Below are 19,097 nucleotides of genomic sequence, written 5' to 3' on the forward strand. Positions count from 1 at the left end.
CCGTGCCAATCAGCTGCAGGCGGGCCGTACCACGGGGCGCGGGCGGGGAGGGAGCGGCCTGTGGGCGAGGAGCCGTCTGGCGGCGCGCGGGCTCTCGGCTCTCTCCGCGCGGCCGGGCCGGACCGGGTCAAGCGCAGCCCCAGCCCCGTCACGGGCCCCGCCGCCGCCGGGCCGGGCCCGCCGCCGCCGCCGCCGCGCCCCCTCCCGCTCCTTCCCGTCCCTTCCCGTCCCCCGGCCCGGTGTGTGGGAGGCGCCGGGCCCGCTCGGAAGAACGCCGACGCACTCAATGCCCAGGGTGAGGGGCCGCGGTGGGGAGGAGCAGGGGGGCTTCGGGTGAGGAGGGCCCGCGGGAGGCTGGAGCCCCCGCCCCGGGGCGGGCCCGGGCTCTGGAGGGGGGTACTGGCTCCGGGGCGGCCTGTGGCCCCCCCACCCCGCGGCGGCTTGGGAGGTTTTGAGGGGATCCCTCGGCCTGTGGGGCTGGTCTGGGGGGACCTCCCTGGCCTGGAGAGTCTCCTTCGGCCCCTTGGAGGGATCTTTTGTGCTCTGGGGGTCCCGCCTGGCCTGCGGGTCTGGTTTGGGGGGGTCCTTGCTGTCTTTGGTGTGGGGGGCTGATTCGGGGGGGGGGGTATTCCCTGGTCTGGGGGGGGTTCCTGACCTGTGGGGCTCGTTTGAGGAATAATCCCTGGCCCTGGGGACTCACCTGGTCTGAGAAGCAAGTCTGGGGGCAGCTTGTGAGCCTGGGGGGTTCCTACTCTACTTTGGGGGTGGTTTTGGGGGGGATCCCCCCCCGCCCGTGGAGTTGGAGCCCTTGGCCGGTAAGGCTGGTTTAGGATGGTAGCCCTTACCTGCAGGATTGGGCTGTTTTGTGGGGTGTCCCTTTGCCCTGCATGGCTGGTTTGAGGGGTCCTCACCTGTGGGATGGGGGTGGCTTACAGCTCCCACCCCCGGGGCTGTATGGCTGGTTTGTGTGAGTCCCCCCCCTCGGCTGTGGGGCTGAGATGAGGGGACCCCAAAGGGATGGTTGAAGGGAGGGAGTCTGGCTTGTACCTGGACTGGGGGGGGGGTGCTGAAGTGGGGGGTCATTGCCTGTAGGGGTGCAACAGGGTAAGGGGACTGCAAAGGGGTTGGTGTGGGTCTCGCTTGTACCTGGTATGGGGGGCATTTGGGGGGGTCTGTTTGAGGAGAGAAGGTGTTACTTATTGTCGTGTGTATCTACGGATGTGGAAAAGAGTTTTGAGAAAAGACGGGAGGGTGGTTTTGTGGGAAGGGGGGGGCCTGCCTTGTGTTAGGCCTGGAGATCATTTATAAAGGGTGAAGAATTTTTCTGGGGTCTGGGCTGGAAGATGGAGGGGGAAGGCTGGGAGCAGTGTTGGGAGGGGGATCTTCCTGGTGCTCGAGGGGGGCATGTGGAGCTGGAAAGGAAGGGTGACCAGGATGTGGTGGTTTTCCTGGGGTTTCAGTGGGGGCAGGGTTGTGAGTGCTGAGGCCGGGTTGTGTAGATACAGGGCTGCCCTGTGGGATTTGGAGCTGCTGGGGCTGGAAGGGGAGAGCTGATGAAGTCTGGCCTGGCCAGGGCAGCGGCTAAAGGAAGTACTGATGGTGCTGAGTGACCTGCAGGAGGGCCTGGGGGAGGGAGTGGTGTGCTTACTGGGAACGGCTGTGGTTTGCTGCTTCGGGCATGCTTTAGAGGGTGAGGAACCCTGGTTATTGAGAGCGGGAGGTTGGGATTAGGAGCGCAGGCGAGGTTGCAGGTTGGGAGGTGTTACGGTATGGGGATGGTTGTAGAAGTGGCCTCCACTCAGTTGCAGCGATGGTTCCTTGGTGATTAGTCACAATGTGCTTTTTCTCTCGGGGCAGCTGTGTGCTTGTTGGTTTCAGCGTGAGGAGGAGTAAGGCAGAAAGTTGGCTTTTAAAGGCTACTGTATAAATGGAAACTCGCTTCAAACTCCCAAAATGAACCAGTTGGGTTCTGACTCAGAACTGCAGTTAGTATTTAAAGAAGAAAAAAGATAAAACCCACCAGTAGCAGCAGCCAGAAAACTCTATCTTCTTATGACTCAACGTGTAGAAATACTTATATTTAATGAACTCAACTGCTGGAAAGAAAAGATCAGAGTGAAGGTAGGAGTACGTATCTGCATGCATATTGGATTGGATGCACTGCTAGGAACGTAGGCTGCCTTATATAGGGTCCAGTTGTGATGTTTTTACGTACATCTCTTGTAAACAGATGATTGACTTCAGGTTAATTACCTGCAAATATCCACCATTCTCTTCCACACAGCAATACTCAGATGTTCTTCCTCTATCAGAGCAGAGCTGAACTGTGATCGAAGCCACTTTCCTTGCTCCTGGACTTTGCCCGGTGTGGAATGCTGTGTTAGTTAACTGTTGTGAGGCCTGGGAGGGAGAGTGCTGATGTGTAGCCCTGGAGAGAGCCAGGTGATGCACGGATCGGAAAGGCTCGTTTCTGTCCTCACTTCAAGGATGATCCACAGCTGAATACGTAGCTCTTGAGATACTGTAGTGCAAGCAGATCATTTTTGTTAATGGTGTAGGTTGTGTATTTTGGAGGAGAAAACATGTTTTCAGTGATGTACTGAAGGAGCAGAGAGGAGCTCTGTGTTGTCTGTTGTATTTGGATTAGTTTGACAGCTTCTTTGCCTGTTAAAGAGTTGGAAATCTAAACCAGCTCTGTTCAAACATTGAAAAATAGACCTAATGGGTTGAGAATCTGGGCTATAAGTTACTCTTTGACACATGTGGATTGCAGTGCTAGATCAGGCTGGCACCTATTTAGGCCACTATCTGGCTGATGCATGTCATAAGAGAGTATAAAATACCTTTATAGTGGCTGTTGACTGGTACCACCTCAGGGCTCATTTTGCTTAATTGTGAAGGGGTAAAGAAGCCTTAAATCTCTTGATGCTTTTTTCAGTTGTAACACTTGAGATGCTGGGTTGCTATCTCGATTCAGGTCACTGTTACGTGTACTTTTTTTTTTTACCCCTTGTTTTTCTCTGTTGTGTACTGAAAAGTTAAATTCTCCTTGGTCTCTTACACTGAAAGTCTAGCTCTGCTTGAAATAATGGACTGTGGATTTTAACAATTGAGACTTTGTGGATGTGCAGTGAAATTTATCAGTAAGCTTCAGTTTCAGTTGTCAGACTGAATTTAACTGCCACAGGAGCATGGAAAAGGAGCCAACTCTCCACTAAGTCATTTTTCCGGCAGAGGTATATGGCAAATTCAAATAAACGAGATGAGTAAGATGCAAGTAATTCAACTCTGTAATTTCACAGAATAATATCCCTGTTGCTGTGTGATTTGAAATTGCTTTTAAGTCCTGCTTGACTTGTTAATGGTTTTTTGGTAGGTTTGGTAGGTTTTTTTGATACCTCATCTTAAAGTGTGAGAATATTTAGTCTGAGTTGTCAGGGGAGCTGATGATCTAGCAGGACTGTGTTTTTTAGAGACCAACAGTTGATCCAGCTTAGACAGCTCAGCATTCTGATTTTTAGGAATGAGTTGTTAGTGTCACGTACCGTGAACTGTTGTCTAAAGTAATTTTTTATTTTCCTTAAATATAATTGTGTGACTTAAACAGGATAATAGCTTAAGTTTCTTAGCAGGGCCTTTTGGTTTTGACTTCAAACACTTTTAGTTACTTTAAACTTTTTGGGCATGGTATGCAAATAACATTGAAATGTGTCTTCTGAAGGGTTTTTAAAAACTAAACGGTGGGTGGGGAAGGTGTTAAAAAAAATCCTGTGTCAGAACAGCATTTTTAACTATGAAGCAGGTTCTAGTTCACAGAAAAGATCTGAAGCATAAAGCCACGCATGCCTATCAGTTCTTTCTGAAAGAGCTAATGTGGTGTCTAATCACTGCCTGCTGCCAAGCTCACCAGGACCATGATCTCTGTGTATCGGTGCCTGTGTCGGATATGGTGGTTTGACCTCACCCCAGATTCCAGGATGGCAGCTAAATTTCTTCTGTGCAGTACTCAATTCTGAGTTTTGCAGCAGGATTGTTCTCTTGCTGAGTAGCCTTGCATGGTATGTTTGGCAGTTCTTACTGTTTCCTAATGTGTCACTTTTAAGTTGAGACTTCTTTCATCTGTGCTACTTTTTTTTTTTTTTTTTCTTGCTAAGGCAGATCTCTATCTGCTGCTCTGGGTTTTACGGCCTAGGATGAAGGAGAGTGACTGGGTTAGTGCAAAAGGAAACGAATGAGTCACCCGCAGAACTTGTCAGCAGGCTGGGAGGGAGCTCCGTGGCGGGGGTGGATAGGGTGGAACAGTAAAATTTTTGACCTCACCCCTCTCTAGGCACGTGTCATTCTGAGCAAGCTTCCTTCAGAGAGTGTTCAAGAAATTTTTCCAAGAATGTTAGTTCCAGAGTTTCTTTTCTCTTTACACTAGGAGACTGTATTTTAGAAAAGATGGTTGCTTTGGTTCTTGCTAACATCTGTTTCCACTGTTTTAACGCTCGTTTTGGAGGGCTTGGTGAATTCTTTCACTTGAAAAGCACCTTGTGCTCCAGATGAAATGGGACATTTTGATAGCGTATGGATAGAATGTGGGTCGTGTAATGGGGCAGTGTAGGAAAGGGAAGTGAAATGTGACTTACAGAGTGTCAGGAAAAGCCTGGCTGGACTGGACTGTCGTGTCTATCAGGATGGCAGTTTTTAGGGGATCGAGTTGCGAACCATCAGCATGCTGCAGTGCTGATTTCACATGTGTAAATGCAAACTGCAAGAATGAGGTTTTATAGAAGAGGAAAAAGAGGAAAGTTCAGCAGCTCGTGACCTGACTTTATTAACCTCGAATGTGGATTCCCACTTACATGAACAAAATTAATTGTGATGGCTTGAAAATACTGACCTTCAAAATAGAGAAGTATTCTTTTAATACTGACTGACAAATTAGCAGGCTTTGCTGTGCATCCTGTGCACTGGGTTATTTTGAAAGGTGATCCAAGTGACCTTTCCAAAGGTATCCATGTTTTGCAATCTCTGGAAGCTGCAGCTGTTGCAAGCTGTTTCGCTGTCTCAGTGTAGCTAAGGCAGCACTTTTACCAGTGTGTTTTGAAGGAGATGGTGGAACTAGGAATGATGATATTACTTGTTTTTCATTAGCTCTGTCTCCCTGAACTTGCATAGGCTCAATACAGAGGAGCGAGCGACTTGCCTTATTGAAGTATCTTAATTTGGGAGTTAATGCAACGACAGATGAGGCAGCTGCTAGAGATGAGTGTTGTAGGTGTGTTGGATTTTTGCTAGAGGTAATCTCAACTGAAGCTGCTGTCAAGTTACTAATTCATTTAGCTGTTCTCTCTTAATCACCCTGATTTATATATTCTAGTTAATACGACTGCCCCTTGCTTATGTTTTAAGCATATTCTTCCACGTTCACAGTATATCGAAAGACATTCTTCTCTAATTGGCTTCATTAGGCTTTATCAAGCTCTCTTGGCATGTCTGGTTGTGTGAGCGCAAGAGGTAGGAAGCTCAGTGCCGTTAGTTATAACTTTAAATTAGTCCTGTCTGTAGGTGCAGAGACTGCCACAGCTCACTGAACTTGGTTGTATAGGTAGGCATCTTGATTGATGATTATTCCCTGCTAATTAAGTTGAACAACATCAGGAACTGACTCCCAAGCAGATCTAGTGCTTTTCAGATGCATGTGTGGTTATGGCTTGGTGCGTTTGTCCTGCTGTCTCTGCTTTTTTCCCCTCCTCTGGTTCCTGATGCAGCTATTGCACCTCATTCGTAGTGTTGACGTGTCGGAGACTTCTGCTCCCTTTCTGAGGCCAGCCGCATAAAATGTGTTGTAATGTTTGGTTTCTCTCCATGTGCTATCTCACTTTCTAAGTATAAAAAGTTGAAGGTTAGTTGGCTGAAAACTTATTTCTTGTCTAAAGTTGTGCACAGAGCTGGTTATTATTTATTGTCAGCAGTTTGATAGCGCTCGGTTCTCTTGGGATTTTGAAGTGCAAATTTGGTTGCTAACATAGGGAGGAAGAAATTTGAAAGTATTTACTTGGGGAGATCAGAAGTTGTAGACAATAGGGTTTTTCCTGGTTTTCATTTTCTTAATTAGAAGTCTGATTTTTCCTTTTAAACTTTAGCTTAACAGCTAGCAGTTGAAAGTCATGGAAGGAAGGGCTATGTGTGTCAGTAACAAAAATTTTAAAAATAGGGTTGTGTGCTACGTAAACTTCTTATCCTTCTGGAAATAATTTTTCAGACTTAAATACAGTGCTTTACATTTTTAATCACTCCTTAGCTATTAGCTAATTAAATGCTTCAGTAATGTTCCTTTGGGGAAGGTAAGATGGTGTCGTTCCTGTTCTGCAGAGGAGTTGAGCTACTGAAAGTGGCTTGGCCAAGGTCAGAGCAGGAGCAGCTGCAGATCTGAGAGTAGGACTTGAGTTGGTGACTTTTCCCTGCCATATTTAATTTACTGGAACATGTCATCTCCATGTGTCCTTTCCTAATGATTTGGTAAATGTTTTGTAAAAAAGACTTTTAAAATAATTGAATTGAAATTCCCTCTTTGATTTGCTTGAGGGAGGAGAAGTGTAACCATAATGACCTGATTTGATACAACTCAGAGTGCACATAGCTCTGGATGAGGCTCTTCCAACCAAATTATTGGTGCTGAAAAGAAAAATGTTTAAAAGGTTTTGTTTAAATATGACACAATAGCTCTTCCCCTCACGACAGTGTACTTTGTAAAGCTGTAAGCCTCTGATTCTCTGGATCCAAGTTTTGATCTCTTATGCCAAGATCTGTTGACCACTTTTTTATTTAAATGACCTAGTTAGGCCCTCAGAAGTTAGTTTTGAAACCGTTCCTGTAATGTAAGTCTGCAGATCACTCTCCAGGATGTCAGATGACTGGAGTGTGTGTTCAAATGGGGGAAAAACAGGCTAGTGTTTGCCTGAAAAAAGGCTTTCTTGCATAGAGTTTTACAGGTGTTGGACACATGTGGCTGCTGTAACTCTAGTCATTCTGTTCCTGGTACATGATAGCTGTAGCAGACTGTAATACATTTTAAAAAATCCTTTGCTTTGAGATTCTGTAGTATGTATGAGAGAGTTATGACAAATGTGCAAGAATTGACAAGTGTAAGGACTTGAGCATGATGTGTTTAGATGGGACTCTTCCATCTGGGGTGAGACTTAATCCTGTAGTCATTACACTGATAAAATATTCCAGGATTCATTTTTGAAATTTGTATTTCAGTCACTCAGAGTAAAAATTGCGTTAGGGTCGGGGGAGGTTATTGAAAACATCTTTGTTCTTGCCTCTGGCAACCTAATTAATGTATTTTTTTGGCATTGAAAGCTGTTCTTTAAGGAAATAATTGCTGTTCTTTGGGTGATTTTTGACTTCATGTCAGTGAAAAAGGTAATTTTATAGTACTTAATTTGACTATTTTACAGTGAGGATCTCATTAAAATGTTGAGCGCACCAGACATTTGGGGTGTGAACTTCCATGCATGTGTGTTTTTCACTAATTGTATTCACTTGAGTGTGCCATGCTGACCTTTCTGCTTGAGTTGCAGGTTTGTGACTTCTGGCTGCTGGTTTGGATTTTATTCAACTGATTTGAAACTTTTTCCTTAAAAAAAAAAAAAAAAAGTGTTAGTAGCGATTCTTTGGCTTCATGCAGTTTAAATGCAGTGAAAAGCTGCGTTGCGTATTTAGTATTTCAGCCTTAAATGAGTTGAGCTAGTTTAGGTTAGCTCCATTTTCATTCCCCTAAAGTTTATAGTAGAATTACATCGTTCCATCTTTTATTGCTGTTGCTGAAACAACTGTATTTTGAATGCTGTGTGTTAGGGCTGGAAGCTGCTGCTGTCTTAGTGCCCTGGTCTGTAAATAGAGATAAGACAGAGGATAACTAAAAGCTATTACTGCTAAATGACCATTTGGTTGCTTTTGAAATTACTGATTTCTGGAGGCTATCGCCCTTTGACTGTTGGGAGTTTGGTGACACAACAGGGTTGGTGAAATTTATCTGCTGGTGAAAGCTTGGCTATATGGCCGTTCAGTTATACTCTTATTTCCGCTTGTACTGCCTATTTTGTTCAGAAAATAAAGCCATGCCAACAATATTTTGTACATATTTGAGCTTAAGCCAAACAGGTATGACTGTACCAACAGCCGTTTTCAAGCATGTCCTTAGCTTTGTGCTCTTTTCTTCTCTTCTAGGGCACCTGGGTGGGAGGGAGGGGCTGCAGTGAGCACAGAAAGGTTTCCTTGTTCTCCGTTCCGGTGCCTGGCTGCCAGGAACAGCGTTTACCAGAAGTGCCATGTCTCTGGGCTAGAGCATACTTTGTGCCAAAAGAATATTTGGCATTACAACTATCGGGAGTCCAGTGAAGGTTGATTTTTGTTTAAAAACCAAACCAAAAAAAGCCCCCCCCCATAGTCTTGCCTAGTTTCTCTGGGAGGGTCAGTACTTGTGTTTCTGAAAGTAGAAGCAACAAATCCTCTGACGTGATATTTTTCTTCTCTTTAGGTGTTCTGTTGGAGTATACGTCGCACATTTATGGCGATTCTGAGTGTGAGGGCAGACTTCTGCCAGGCCCAGCACAGCATCCTGGCTGACAAGTGAGCTGAGTGCAGGGGGTTCTACGTGCCATAATTACTTTGCCTTGAAGACTCCAGACACAGCGAACACACTCAAATATATGGGATATCTTCTGCACATTGGAAGCATATTCCTTTTACTGACTCTAGCAAAACTAAGCATCAAGAAAACAAAGTGGAGAGAAAATCTGCCCTTACTTTTTTGCCTCACCAGTGCCTAAATGTAGAACAGGCTGCCTAGTCTTGTGTGTAGTCAGAATTTTTGGAGTCTGAAGGATACCACCTGCAGTAATTGAGGCTGAAGTTGAATTCAAACAGATTCTGAAGCAAACCTGCTTTTCTAGAAGCAAATTCTTTAAGGAACAAACACGTCAAAGCAAGCTCTGATCAATCCCAGGCATTTTAGTGGTCTTTTTAATGTTTTCTGCTGTGAAACGTTTCCAAGGTTATTGATTTTTTTTTTTTAAATTTTTTTTTTGGCCCCTTACACATTTTGTTTGCCATTATGAACCGTCCAGCCCCCGTGGAAATTACTTATGAGAATATGCGTTTCTTGATCACTCACAACCCAACCAATGCAACCCTCAGCAAGTTCATAGAGGTAAGGCAGTCAAATAAAGTATCATCCTTCTTCCCCTGTATGCTCATAGTTTCTGTACGAGTACTGAACAGTCATTCTTCACACCTATTTCTCAATGCTTTGGCTATGTGTTACATGTTTCTTGAAACTTAAGGTATTTTATCTTTAATATATTGTTTACATTCTCTTGACAGTATGAGAGGAGAATCCACATTTTCCAAAGTCCTGCATTTCTTTAATTGCAAGAGGCTGGATGAGCTTCCATTTTAGAATATAAACACACACCCGTGCTGTTCTTGTCCTGGTTTCTGAAGGACTGCTTGTTCTGTGATTCTAAACTATTTTTCATTAAGTAATGCAGTGCTTCTAATACATTGATCTATTGCTCATCTTTTGGCTTTTAAAGAAGTGGTTAACTGAGTTGTGACTGATTTCTGACCTTTCTTCTCCCTTGGAGTAGGATTAAGTGCAGTACTTAACGCATCCTGTCAACTAAACCATCAATTTTATCAAACAGCCCCTACCAATCCCAGAATTGTCAGAGATTTTAGGTGTCAGAATTAATTTGTGAAAAATGACATCTGCCTGGGTCAAACTAGGGGAAATCTCAGTTATGATGGGCAGTGGATCACTCCGTTGCTGAAACACCAATACCTTAAATACAGCAAAACCTTAATATTAAAGTTTTTTTAAAAAAGTAACAGGTGGTGTCATCAGAGAAGCGTAGTAGTACAGTGTATGTCTGCATTCTAGTTTGCTCCAAAACTGCTGTATCTTTGTGCATTTCTATCTGGAGGACTTTCATCTTGTGTATGCAGGTCCTTTTCATTCCAAAGAGATCCTGTCATCCAATATTGATGTCTGACTGGCTATTAACAGACTTCCATCACTTAGCAGTGTGCTCGTCACCATGAATCCACTCAGATATTAGTGGCTAATTCTGTCTGAAAGCCACATTCTTTTGGTCTTTATATATATATAAAAATAGAAATTATTTTCCCCATTATTGTGGATTGTCTTCCTTTTTCAGGAGTCTTGGACTCTGGAATAGATGTTATTGCTAATTGTTAGAAGTTATAGTGATTCAGTCCAAACATGAGAGGAAATTCTGCTTGCTGTATGAACCTTCAAAGTCAACTGGAACAGCTTTTGTTTGATCTTCTGATTATTTATCTAGCACAATGTGCTACTTAATAGTGCATTACAAGGAAGCTAGAATATGGTGGTGTGTGTGTTCTCTTCCTCCCTGCCTCAAAATGTCAACACTGGCTGAAGCAAACAGTTCCAGGCTTTCTATTTAAAGAGAAGAGGAAGCTGCTTGGAGAATATAAGCCTATTTTAATTTTACTCTTATATATGCAATTTTTTTCCACCTTGACATTTCCCTAGAGAAGAAGAAATCAGAGGTGTTTCACATTGATTCTTGCCATTTGTAACCCTTGTCCTAATGCAGGCCACAAACCCCCTTTCTGTGTGGGCCCTTGCCCCTTCATTGTGTAGTCACCTTGGAGCTGTGCAATAGTCGCGACACCACTGACTCTGTGTAAAATGTTTAGTTTTGTAGCTGCTGAGAAAGTTCTTTAATTCTTCCCACTGTTGGTGTGCTCACATGTTTTCCTTTCTCTCAAAGGAGCTGAAGAAGTACGGAGTGACAACCTTGGTGCGAGTTTGCGATGCTACTTATGATCAAGCTCCTATCGAAAAAGAAGGAATCCAGGTTCTAGTGAGTTGCCTTTAAAACTGTCTAAAAATGAAAAATGACATGTCTAGAAGTAGTGGGGTTGGCCTTCATGCTTTGGGTGACAGTTTATGACTGTGTCAGCTTAGCCAAAAGAATGTGATCCCCAGCATTGGCTAAAGCCGCTTTTGAGAAACTCCCTGTACTTCTATGAAAGATACTTGCTGATTCATTACTATTGCCTGAGCGCTTTAGTTGGAATAGAATTGTCTGTTCCTGGATTCCTGGATTTGTTGAGATCCTTTGATTGCCTTTTAGTGCCTAGTTCGATACTACTTCAGTATTCAGCCTTACGGTTCATGCATCTCGGTTTGGTCCTTTTCTCTCAAGAACAGCACTTCTTGGCTTTATTGTTGACCTTCTCAGGATGCAGATAAAACTCCCTTCTCTCACTCTTTCAAAAAGTGCCACCTCTTGAGACTCTAGCTGACATGTTGATAGAGGCGTCCATGGAGTGGCTGTAGCAGGGTATTGATCGATAGCCTCATCACTGCCTACCTCTAAATGGAGCCTGGCTGCTGGTGGCTTCCCTGTTCAGCAGGTGGAATTTCTTTTAACTGCTACTCATAGTTAACATTATGCAACGGCTGTCTGACTGTATCGTCTAGTATTGCTTGGTGTTTTAGTGGAGGTTTTTTTAATAGGTGTGTGCTCATACTAAGCTTGCAGGCAGTATTTTTCCAGGCAATACTTCTAAATTATTATAGTGTGTCAGATATAATCAGTTTATTTTACTGGAGTGAGTAATACTCCGTTGTGAGGCCAGAAATTGCATCTTACCTTCTTGTTGCAGGTAGTCAGTCTTCTATTGCCTCTTGATTTTTATGGCTCAGTCAGAGGAAAACTTCTGCAGTTTTCCATTAGGAGAAAAAACTTGTATCCTGGCATATCTGTGAAAACTCCACGTACAGGTCAGTCAGGTTTCTTGGCTTCTGGCCCTAGTAAGCATTTACTCCAGTTCCAGGCAGCCACGTGTGCCTCAGTGTTGTTGGAGAAAGGAGTTACAGGGCTACCAGTGCTCCTAGGGCTGTGCTGTGGAATAGCATTTTGCTCAATCTAGAGCTGTCTTGGGCTTGGACATCACAGTGCTTCCACTGCAAAACCTCTAGTTGGGATACTCCTAAGGTTGCCAGAGACTGGAAGGATTAAACTTCTGGTGTAGAAGCCCTCAGAGCCCTGGCTTAAGCCGGGGCTTAAGAGTATTTCTGTGTTCCTGTGCCAAAGCAGAGATCAGAGTTCTTCCTAGAAGATTTAGGAGAGTTTTGTAGGTGTCCAGCTCTGCCAGGGTGGCTGCCTGGTGAGGCTGGCTGACCTTGGCTCCCGCAGCCATGAGCGAAATCCACCTTCCCTGCCCGTGGCTGGGGCCCCCAGGGCAGCTGCAGGAGCTGTGAAGTTCTCTGTGCTCTGGAGCCTGCGCTTCTGAAATAGTTTGGGGATTTTGGTTCTCAAGAAGTTCTAAGAAGTTGGTGTTGGCCTGGTTTGAACTGAAAGCAGTTTTTTTGAGGAAGCTTTTCTGAAAACTGGAAATGGTGTTTCTGCCAGCTTTGCTGAGCACTGTTCTGTTGGAGAGCCTTTCACTTTGAGTAACACATGTGAGAGAGCCTTGTGTCTGTACACATTTGCCTCAGCTAACAAGCCTCTCCGCATTTGGTATGTACCAGCTCTTAGTATTCCACTGCTGCTGCAGAAAAAAAAACAGGAGGGAGCATAAATCCACCAGGCATCTGTTAAGGGTAACAGAAAGCAGGAGGTGACAGGGAAGGCTTGCTGCTAATGTTATCACTGATCCTGATGATCCCAGTCATGAGGTTGTCTTAGTAATTTACTATATTGCAATAGTGCTTTGCTATTTGAGATAAGCTTAACCAGTTACCGACACGACCACCTCCTGTATAGCTTTTCCTTCTATGAATGCGTGCTTTTTCAAAGCAGAGTCCTGTTGCTGTTCAGAAATGGTATTGAATTACCAGCTGGCTGAGAAAATAACGCGTCACTATTTCAAGCTAATATTTGCTTGCAAAAATAACATTAAGATTAAAAACACAGCCTGAGAGAGATTAGTGTCTATTTAAAAGCTGTTGAGGTCAAAAGCTTAGTGAAACCCCTGAAAATGAGAGCACTTCAGCAAAGCCTGCTCTCATGCTGTGATACAGGATCATGTACTGGCAAGATGGGTAGAATGTGGCAGCTACAGAGTTGCTTTGGCAGATGGCATAGTGAGAAAGCAGAGAATTAGATGTTCTATGTTTGAAGTAGTACTATTGCATGCGCATGTTTATCAACAGAGATTAAATCCAGGAGACGGGAGGTGGGGACAGATTTAGTTTCTGTGGGCTTCTGCAGTTCTTGCAGTTATGTTCATGTGTAAGGTCTTGTAACACAGAAATGTTCCATCAGAAAAACTGGTAGGGTTTTTTTTCTGGAAGTTTTTTTGCACTGGCTGGAAACCAAGGAGGCTGCGGTAGTTTTGTTCATCTTTAGGATCTAAGACGTGTTTCATTGTTCTCCTTCTGTCAGTCCTTCGTTTACTGTTCATCCCTGGATCAGACTTTCTTTACGCTCTGTGCCCTCCAGAGTGGCCACCCCCTGAATGCTTAGCAAGCTGTCGGGATTTGCCTGTGTTGGAGATGTCACTTCATTGTCACCTGGTATTTACTGTAGCACTGTGGGTTTTGGTGTTGAAGGTGGGAAGATTCCGTGCTTGTGGCTGCGATCTCATCCTGCACAGATGCAGGCAGTGCTGGGAGCGTTTTGCTGCTGTAATTCAGTGTGAGTTGCCCATGGGTTTTGAAGAAAGGGTTCTTTGTCACCTTAGAGTCCTGTTACTGCTTCTTGGTCATCTCAGTTCTGCATTGCCAATGCTGCAGTCAGACAAACCCAGAGCTGTTCTGCTGAGCAAGACTACTCCAGACAAAGGGTAAATAAGAATAACCCTTTCTTGCCTGTCACCCTTCCCAGCTACTGCAGGGTGGCACAAAAGAGCTGTATTTTCTGTTTGTGCAATTTCAGTGCACCATCCTGGTTATTAATGACTGTTTTGCCTGTGAGCTTAGCAATTTGTTTTCTGTCCTGTCTGACAGGAATTCAGAGGTGATGCTGGCAGAACTCGGGGAAAAAAAAAATACAAACCTGCTGTAATTACTCCTCTAGTCCCGGAATTATTCTTGTTCCTTATTCTGGGCAGTGCCCTGTGCAGCAATGTTTTATCAGTGCTAATTTAATGTCAGTGGTGCACCATTCCCTACAAGGTGATGCTTTGTGGGGAAATGATGATTGTGATTAATTTAGGCCAGCACAAGAGTTGTGTGGACATGATGGTTAACATGTAAGCTAAAGCAATGTAGTAAGCTCATGTACTTGATCTGAAGGAAAGGATTTAATTTAATCTAAAACTAGGACACAGAACTGACATGTAAATCCTGTTCTTTGCAAGGCAGTTTCAAAAGAAAGCATCTTGGAATGGGTAATGCCTCTGCTCTTGGCAGCCTATACATCTCTTCCTGGGATGGCGGATGACACTAGGCCTAAAATAATACAGCTTGCAGTGTGTGATTGAGTGGAAAATCTCGTAAAAGCCTTTTATTAGAAAGAACAAGTTTTACTTTATGATCTTGTTTCTATAGCCTTTTATTTTGCTGCATTGTCCCAGATTTTTTTAATTTCCCATTTGCTTGGAAAAAAAGTTCTCTGTACTCTTCAGACTTTGCCTATCTTTCTGAATTAATTACATATAAAGTTATTTCAGTAACTTAAAGCTTTTTGGTTTTCTAGTTCTGAGACACAGATTTCTACTTTGCAGCTTTTTTAAGTGCCAGTATAAAGATGCTCTTCGGCTGAGGTCTGTGCTAAGCAGTGCTTGCTCTTCAGGAAGTATTAGGGTAGCAATAAGTACATTCAGAACTAAAAATCTGACTTTTTTTTTTTTTTTTTTTTTTTGCTTGTGCTTGTTCAGAGTTTCTGTGTGCTTCTTTCATATGACTTAATGTTAACCTGTTCTCTAGATAATACATGAAAGTCTCGTTTCTAGCCAGTGAGGGAAGAAGAGAGCTCCTTTCAAAGCTATTTCCCTACTGTTTGGAGAGGTTCTTGAATAATATGAAGCTCTTGCTATGAGCCTCTCTTGAAAAATGCCAGTTGTCTAATTAAAAGTGCTAAATAACTACTAAGTATTACGTTTTCCCTTGCAGCTAAGAGTGCTTTTCTACAGCACTCCCTGTGTCTGAGAAGGTTATAAAGCATGTGATGATGTGCTGGGTCCTGAAATGTAGGACATGGAGTACTCCACTTAGCACATGTTCCAGGAGGGAGCTGTGACCTCGGGAAAATGGGAAGCTTCTGACATATAATTTTGATTGATGGCCATTTGATGATATTAAACGTAGCTTCAGTAGTTTAAATGCTGGATACTCACTTTAATAGGCAGAAATGTGAAACGCTGCTTAGCTGTTGACTTTGCATTTGTCGAAGCACTCTTTTTGCTTGTTTTGTTGGTTTTTTTTGTCTTGAAAATACCCGGGTAGTTTTAACTGTCTTGCTTATTGGATTCATGGCAAGCTGATCCATTTGAGTTGTTATGAAATACCTTCGCCTCTGATCCCCTTGAATTGTTATGAAGTAGCTTCTTTGTGCAGTCTGAAGTACAAATAGCATTTTCAAAAGTTGACACAACCATAGGCGAAAGTCTACAGAGTTCTCATCTTTCAAATGTTTATTTGAAATGTCTATTGATTTTTACATATTTTTAATAAAAGAGATTTCAAAGGCGGCTATTTTTCTAAGAATTCTATACTACAAAGGACTTAGTGCAGAATTTTATTGCAATGTTATTGAAAAGTGCAATTAAATGGTTGTTAAATGTTGTGTTGCATTATGATATTGATCTGCAAACTTCCGCACAACCAGAAAAATACTCATGGAACTGTTCGTGTAATATATACTTCTTGCTAAATGCAATATTTTCCTTCTCGCAATCATGGTTACCTCGCTGTTGATTATAGATTGAAATCCATACAGCTAATGCAGTTTTCTTACTTCAAAGGACTGGCCATTTGATGATGGAGCACCACCCCCGAATCAGATAGTTGATGACTGGCTAAACCTGTTGAAAACCAAATTTCGTGAAGAGCCTGGATGCTGTGTCGCTGTTCACTGTGTTGCAGGGTTGGGAAGGTTAGTATTCAGTTAGTTTATTTGTTTGGGAGGTAGGTCATGGAAGGTGTTAAGTAAATGCCAATTTCTCTGTTTTCTCCCAAATAATGCTTTAAAGTAGCAGCATCAAGTTTGTGTCCTTAAAGCAAGAGAGACTTATTGCAGCTTAAAAATAAGTAATTTCATAACGCTGATCAAGGATGAGAGGAAAAACTTGGAGAGATTGTTGAGAATACTTCTGTCAGTCATGAGCAACAGGAGCAGTTAGAAATGCTATTAATTTGAAAGTATGTGTCTTTCTGCTAAAACAACATCATCTCTTGTGCTTCTTGACAAATGTGCTATACATCTATAGAACAATTTCTAAGGCCGTACGGTTGTGGTTTTTTAATTCCCTCCTGTTTGCAACTGATATACTATTAAGCATGTGGTAATAAAAAAAAGCATTTAGAAAAACTGGTTCAATTACTTTCTTACCCTGAAGTGGCTTTGCTTTAGTTTCAAGGAGTTAGGCTTGTATTTCTTGCTTACATGCAGACATGTTTCTCTCCTCACCACTCAAAATAAAACTTCCTTCTTTGGGAAGAACTTCCCTTCAAGATGAAATTTTATATATATATATATATATATAGACTGATTCAGAAAAGCTAAATGCTACATTTGTGTTCTCAAATGTAATCTCAGAGTGTTGTGTTTATCCTGTGAGCTAGGAGGAAATGGAGCTTAAATGTTAGTATTCTTACAGTAACCATGGGACTGTTAATATTTAAGGATATGAATGCGTGGGCAAGAAAGGTGGCTTAAAGAAGTCAAGTATGTGCAGGGCTGGAGCGTGTCAAGTTCTTAAATTTCCACCTGTAGAGAAGAAGATGGGGGAGATAGAGGTAGGGGGAGAAATGGCCAATATTTAAAGACAGAAGAGACAACCCCCCAGGCAATTAACATTTGTTTATCCATTTCTGCTCTATTTTTATCTGAGGAGCATCATTAAGAAGGTGGCCATGTGTACCTCAAGTGATTTTTTTTTTTTTTTTTTTTTTTCAGCTCCTGTTTCTTGCATAATATCAGGCTTCAGTCTGGAAAACTCCACTTGTAGTAGGGAATTGACCTTCAACTATAGTACAAAGTGCTTTTTTTTAATGTTATGTTGAAGTGGCTTTTGAAGTTTCGAATTGTTTCCTTTGGAAAGTGACTAATTCTGTTTATGCAGGTGCGGCATGGCAGTGATAGTGACAGTTGTTTCTCCTGAACTATGTTTTTGTTTAGCCAGGAGTGTAAGTTTTCCAATTGCTAGCACCTGTTTAATCCTTCACTACTCTGCTGTCAGAGGTGCCTGTTGCAACTGTGTGTTTAGTGGGGTGAACATCGATCCAGGAGAAAGTCAGTGTGTGCTGTGATTTCTGCTTGTTTGAAAAGCCAGCTCTTTACACTTAAGAGATTTCCAAAATGTAGACCCCAAAATAGACAGTCTTACTCTGTCCCTGGAACGCCCAGTTCCATGTACAGCATATACTTTAAAAAAAACCCACCCAAACTATGTAAGTCATCTGTTCAGTGCTTCATAATCTGTCTCACGTACTGCTAAATCTACAGTGTCGTAAGAAGCAAAATGCATGCGAGAGGTATTACACACTTGTTCTAGCAAAGTGGAAAATTAGGTTATAGTGAAATGAGAAAGCGTAAAAATCTAGAATTATTGTTTCATGCCCTAAACACTAAGGAGCTATTGAGTTTTATTTGTGTGTGTGTGTGCTGGAAGCAGAGCTGTCTGCTAAAAGAAATTTTACATTAGGTACTCAGCAGGCAAATGTCTTTCTGTAGATGATACTTAAAGAGAAAATACTTAAGCTATCTGTTTATAGATTAATCAGATGTATTTTGAGAGGTTCAATATATTGTTTCTCTAGATCTTCCTTAAATATTGATTTCTCCTTTAGGGCTCCTGTACTGGTTGCACTTGCTCTCATTGAATGTGGAATGAAGTATGAAGATGCAGTTCAGTTTATAAGGCAGTAAGTTAAACTTCCCCATTCTCAAGAAATCTTTACACTGTATTTGAACAGCATGCATCTTCGGCAGAGTTTGTTGGATTTCTGACTTCTTTTCTAACAGCTGTATCCTGACAATAACGGGCATGACTTTGACATTAATGCTGAGGCTTGTGCCCTTTCCAGTGTTTAGAGATGAGGATTAAAAGGTGATTTCTCTCCTTTTTGTTAAAAAATCAGGGCTTATATATTAAGCCATTGACCTAATATGCAAAGATTTTGAACTTGGGAGTAAAAAAATCTCTAGGCCAGGGCTGTAAAAATCATGGATGAATTGAATGTGGGCTAATTGCTCTTAATTAAAAATAAAAAATAGAAAGTTTCTAGTGAGGTTGGGCCAGCAAGTAGGTGAGCACCAGCATTCCTGCAGATGTTGTGGGTGAGAGCGTTATCCACCCAGGAAATGTCAGCAACCACCCTGTCTGGAAAATAACAAAACTGGTGAAGGATGAGACTGCAGAGCTCTGTTGGTTTAGTGATAACATCAGATCTTGAAATGAAGCCCAGCAGGTAAGATTTATGTTGAATGAGTTCTGCCAAAAGAGCAATTCATCCCCTTACGGATTCCCAGGGTCTTCAGTTATCTTTGTGAACTGTATTGCTGTCAACAGATTTTTCTGAATTTTTCCTTTCTTAAATTCAGTTTTTCTCTTCCTGGGTACGGAACCTTTTATACTGAGAAAGTCTTTTTAGAGAACCCCTTACATATTTTTAACTAAATTTCATGATCTGTCTTAGCTAATGCAGTAAGTAACATAGGCATCTGCAAGGACAGGGTGACCTTGATGTTGGTCGGTAACTACTGCTGGCGATGGACAGAAACTCTCCCAATCCAAGAAAATATGCTGAAAGCTGCGAACTGGATTTTGATTTTAGTATCAGCATGTAGGTGATGAACTGCTAATGCTGGCCTGGTTTTTCGTTCCTCAGAGTGTCAATGGATCAGAACCAAACCAAAATGCTGTTTTGTAGATCCAGA

At 42.7% G+C, this 19,097-nt stretch overlaps 1 protein-coding gene across 1 annotated transcript in view; it reads left to right on the forward strand.

The window, feature by feature from the left end:
* Nucleotides 1-19,097, forward strand: part of PTP4A2 (protein tyrosine phosphatase 4A2) — a 19,495-nt gene continuing 398 nt past the window's right edge. Inside the window, exons 1-5 of the mRNA XM_080379404.1 lie at nucleotides 1-295; nucleotides 8,534-9,205; nucleotides 10,815-10,907; nucleotides 15,961-16,091; nucleotides 18,008-18,082. Coding sequence (XP_080235530.1) covers nucleotides 9,110-9,205; nucleotides 10,815-10,907; nucleotides 15,961-16,091; nucleotides 18,008-18,082 — 395 coding nt within the window. The 5' untranslated portion in view covers nucleotides 1-295; nucleotides 8,534-9,109. The remainder of the gene's footprint in view (nucleotides 296-8,533; nucleotides 9,206-10,814; nucleotides 10,908-15,960; nucleotides 16,092-18,007; nucleotides 18,083-19,097) is intronic.

This window comes from Falco punctatus (genome assembly GCF_963210335.1).
Source record: "Falco punctatus genome assembly, chromosome: 3".
Lineage (NCBI taxonomy): Eukaryota > Metazoa > Chordata > Aves > Falconiformes > Falconidae > Falco > Falco punctatus.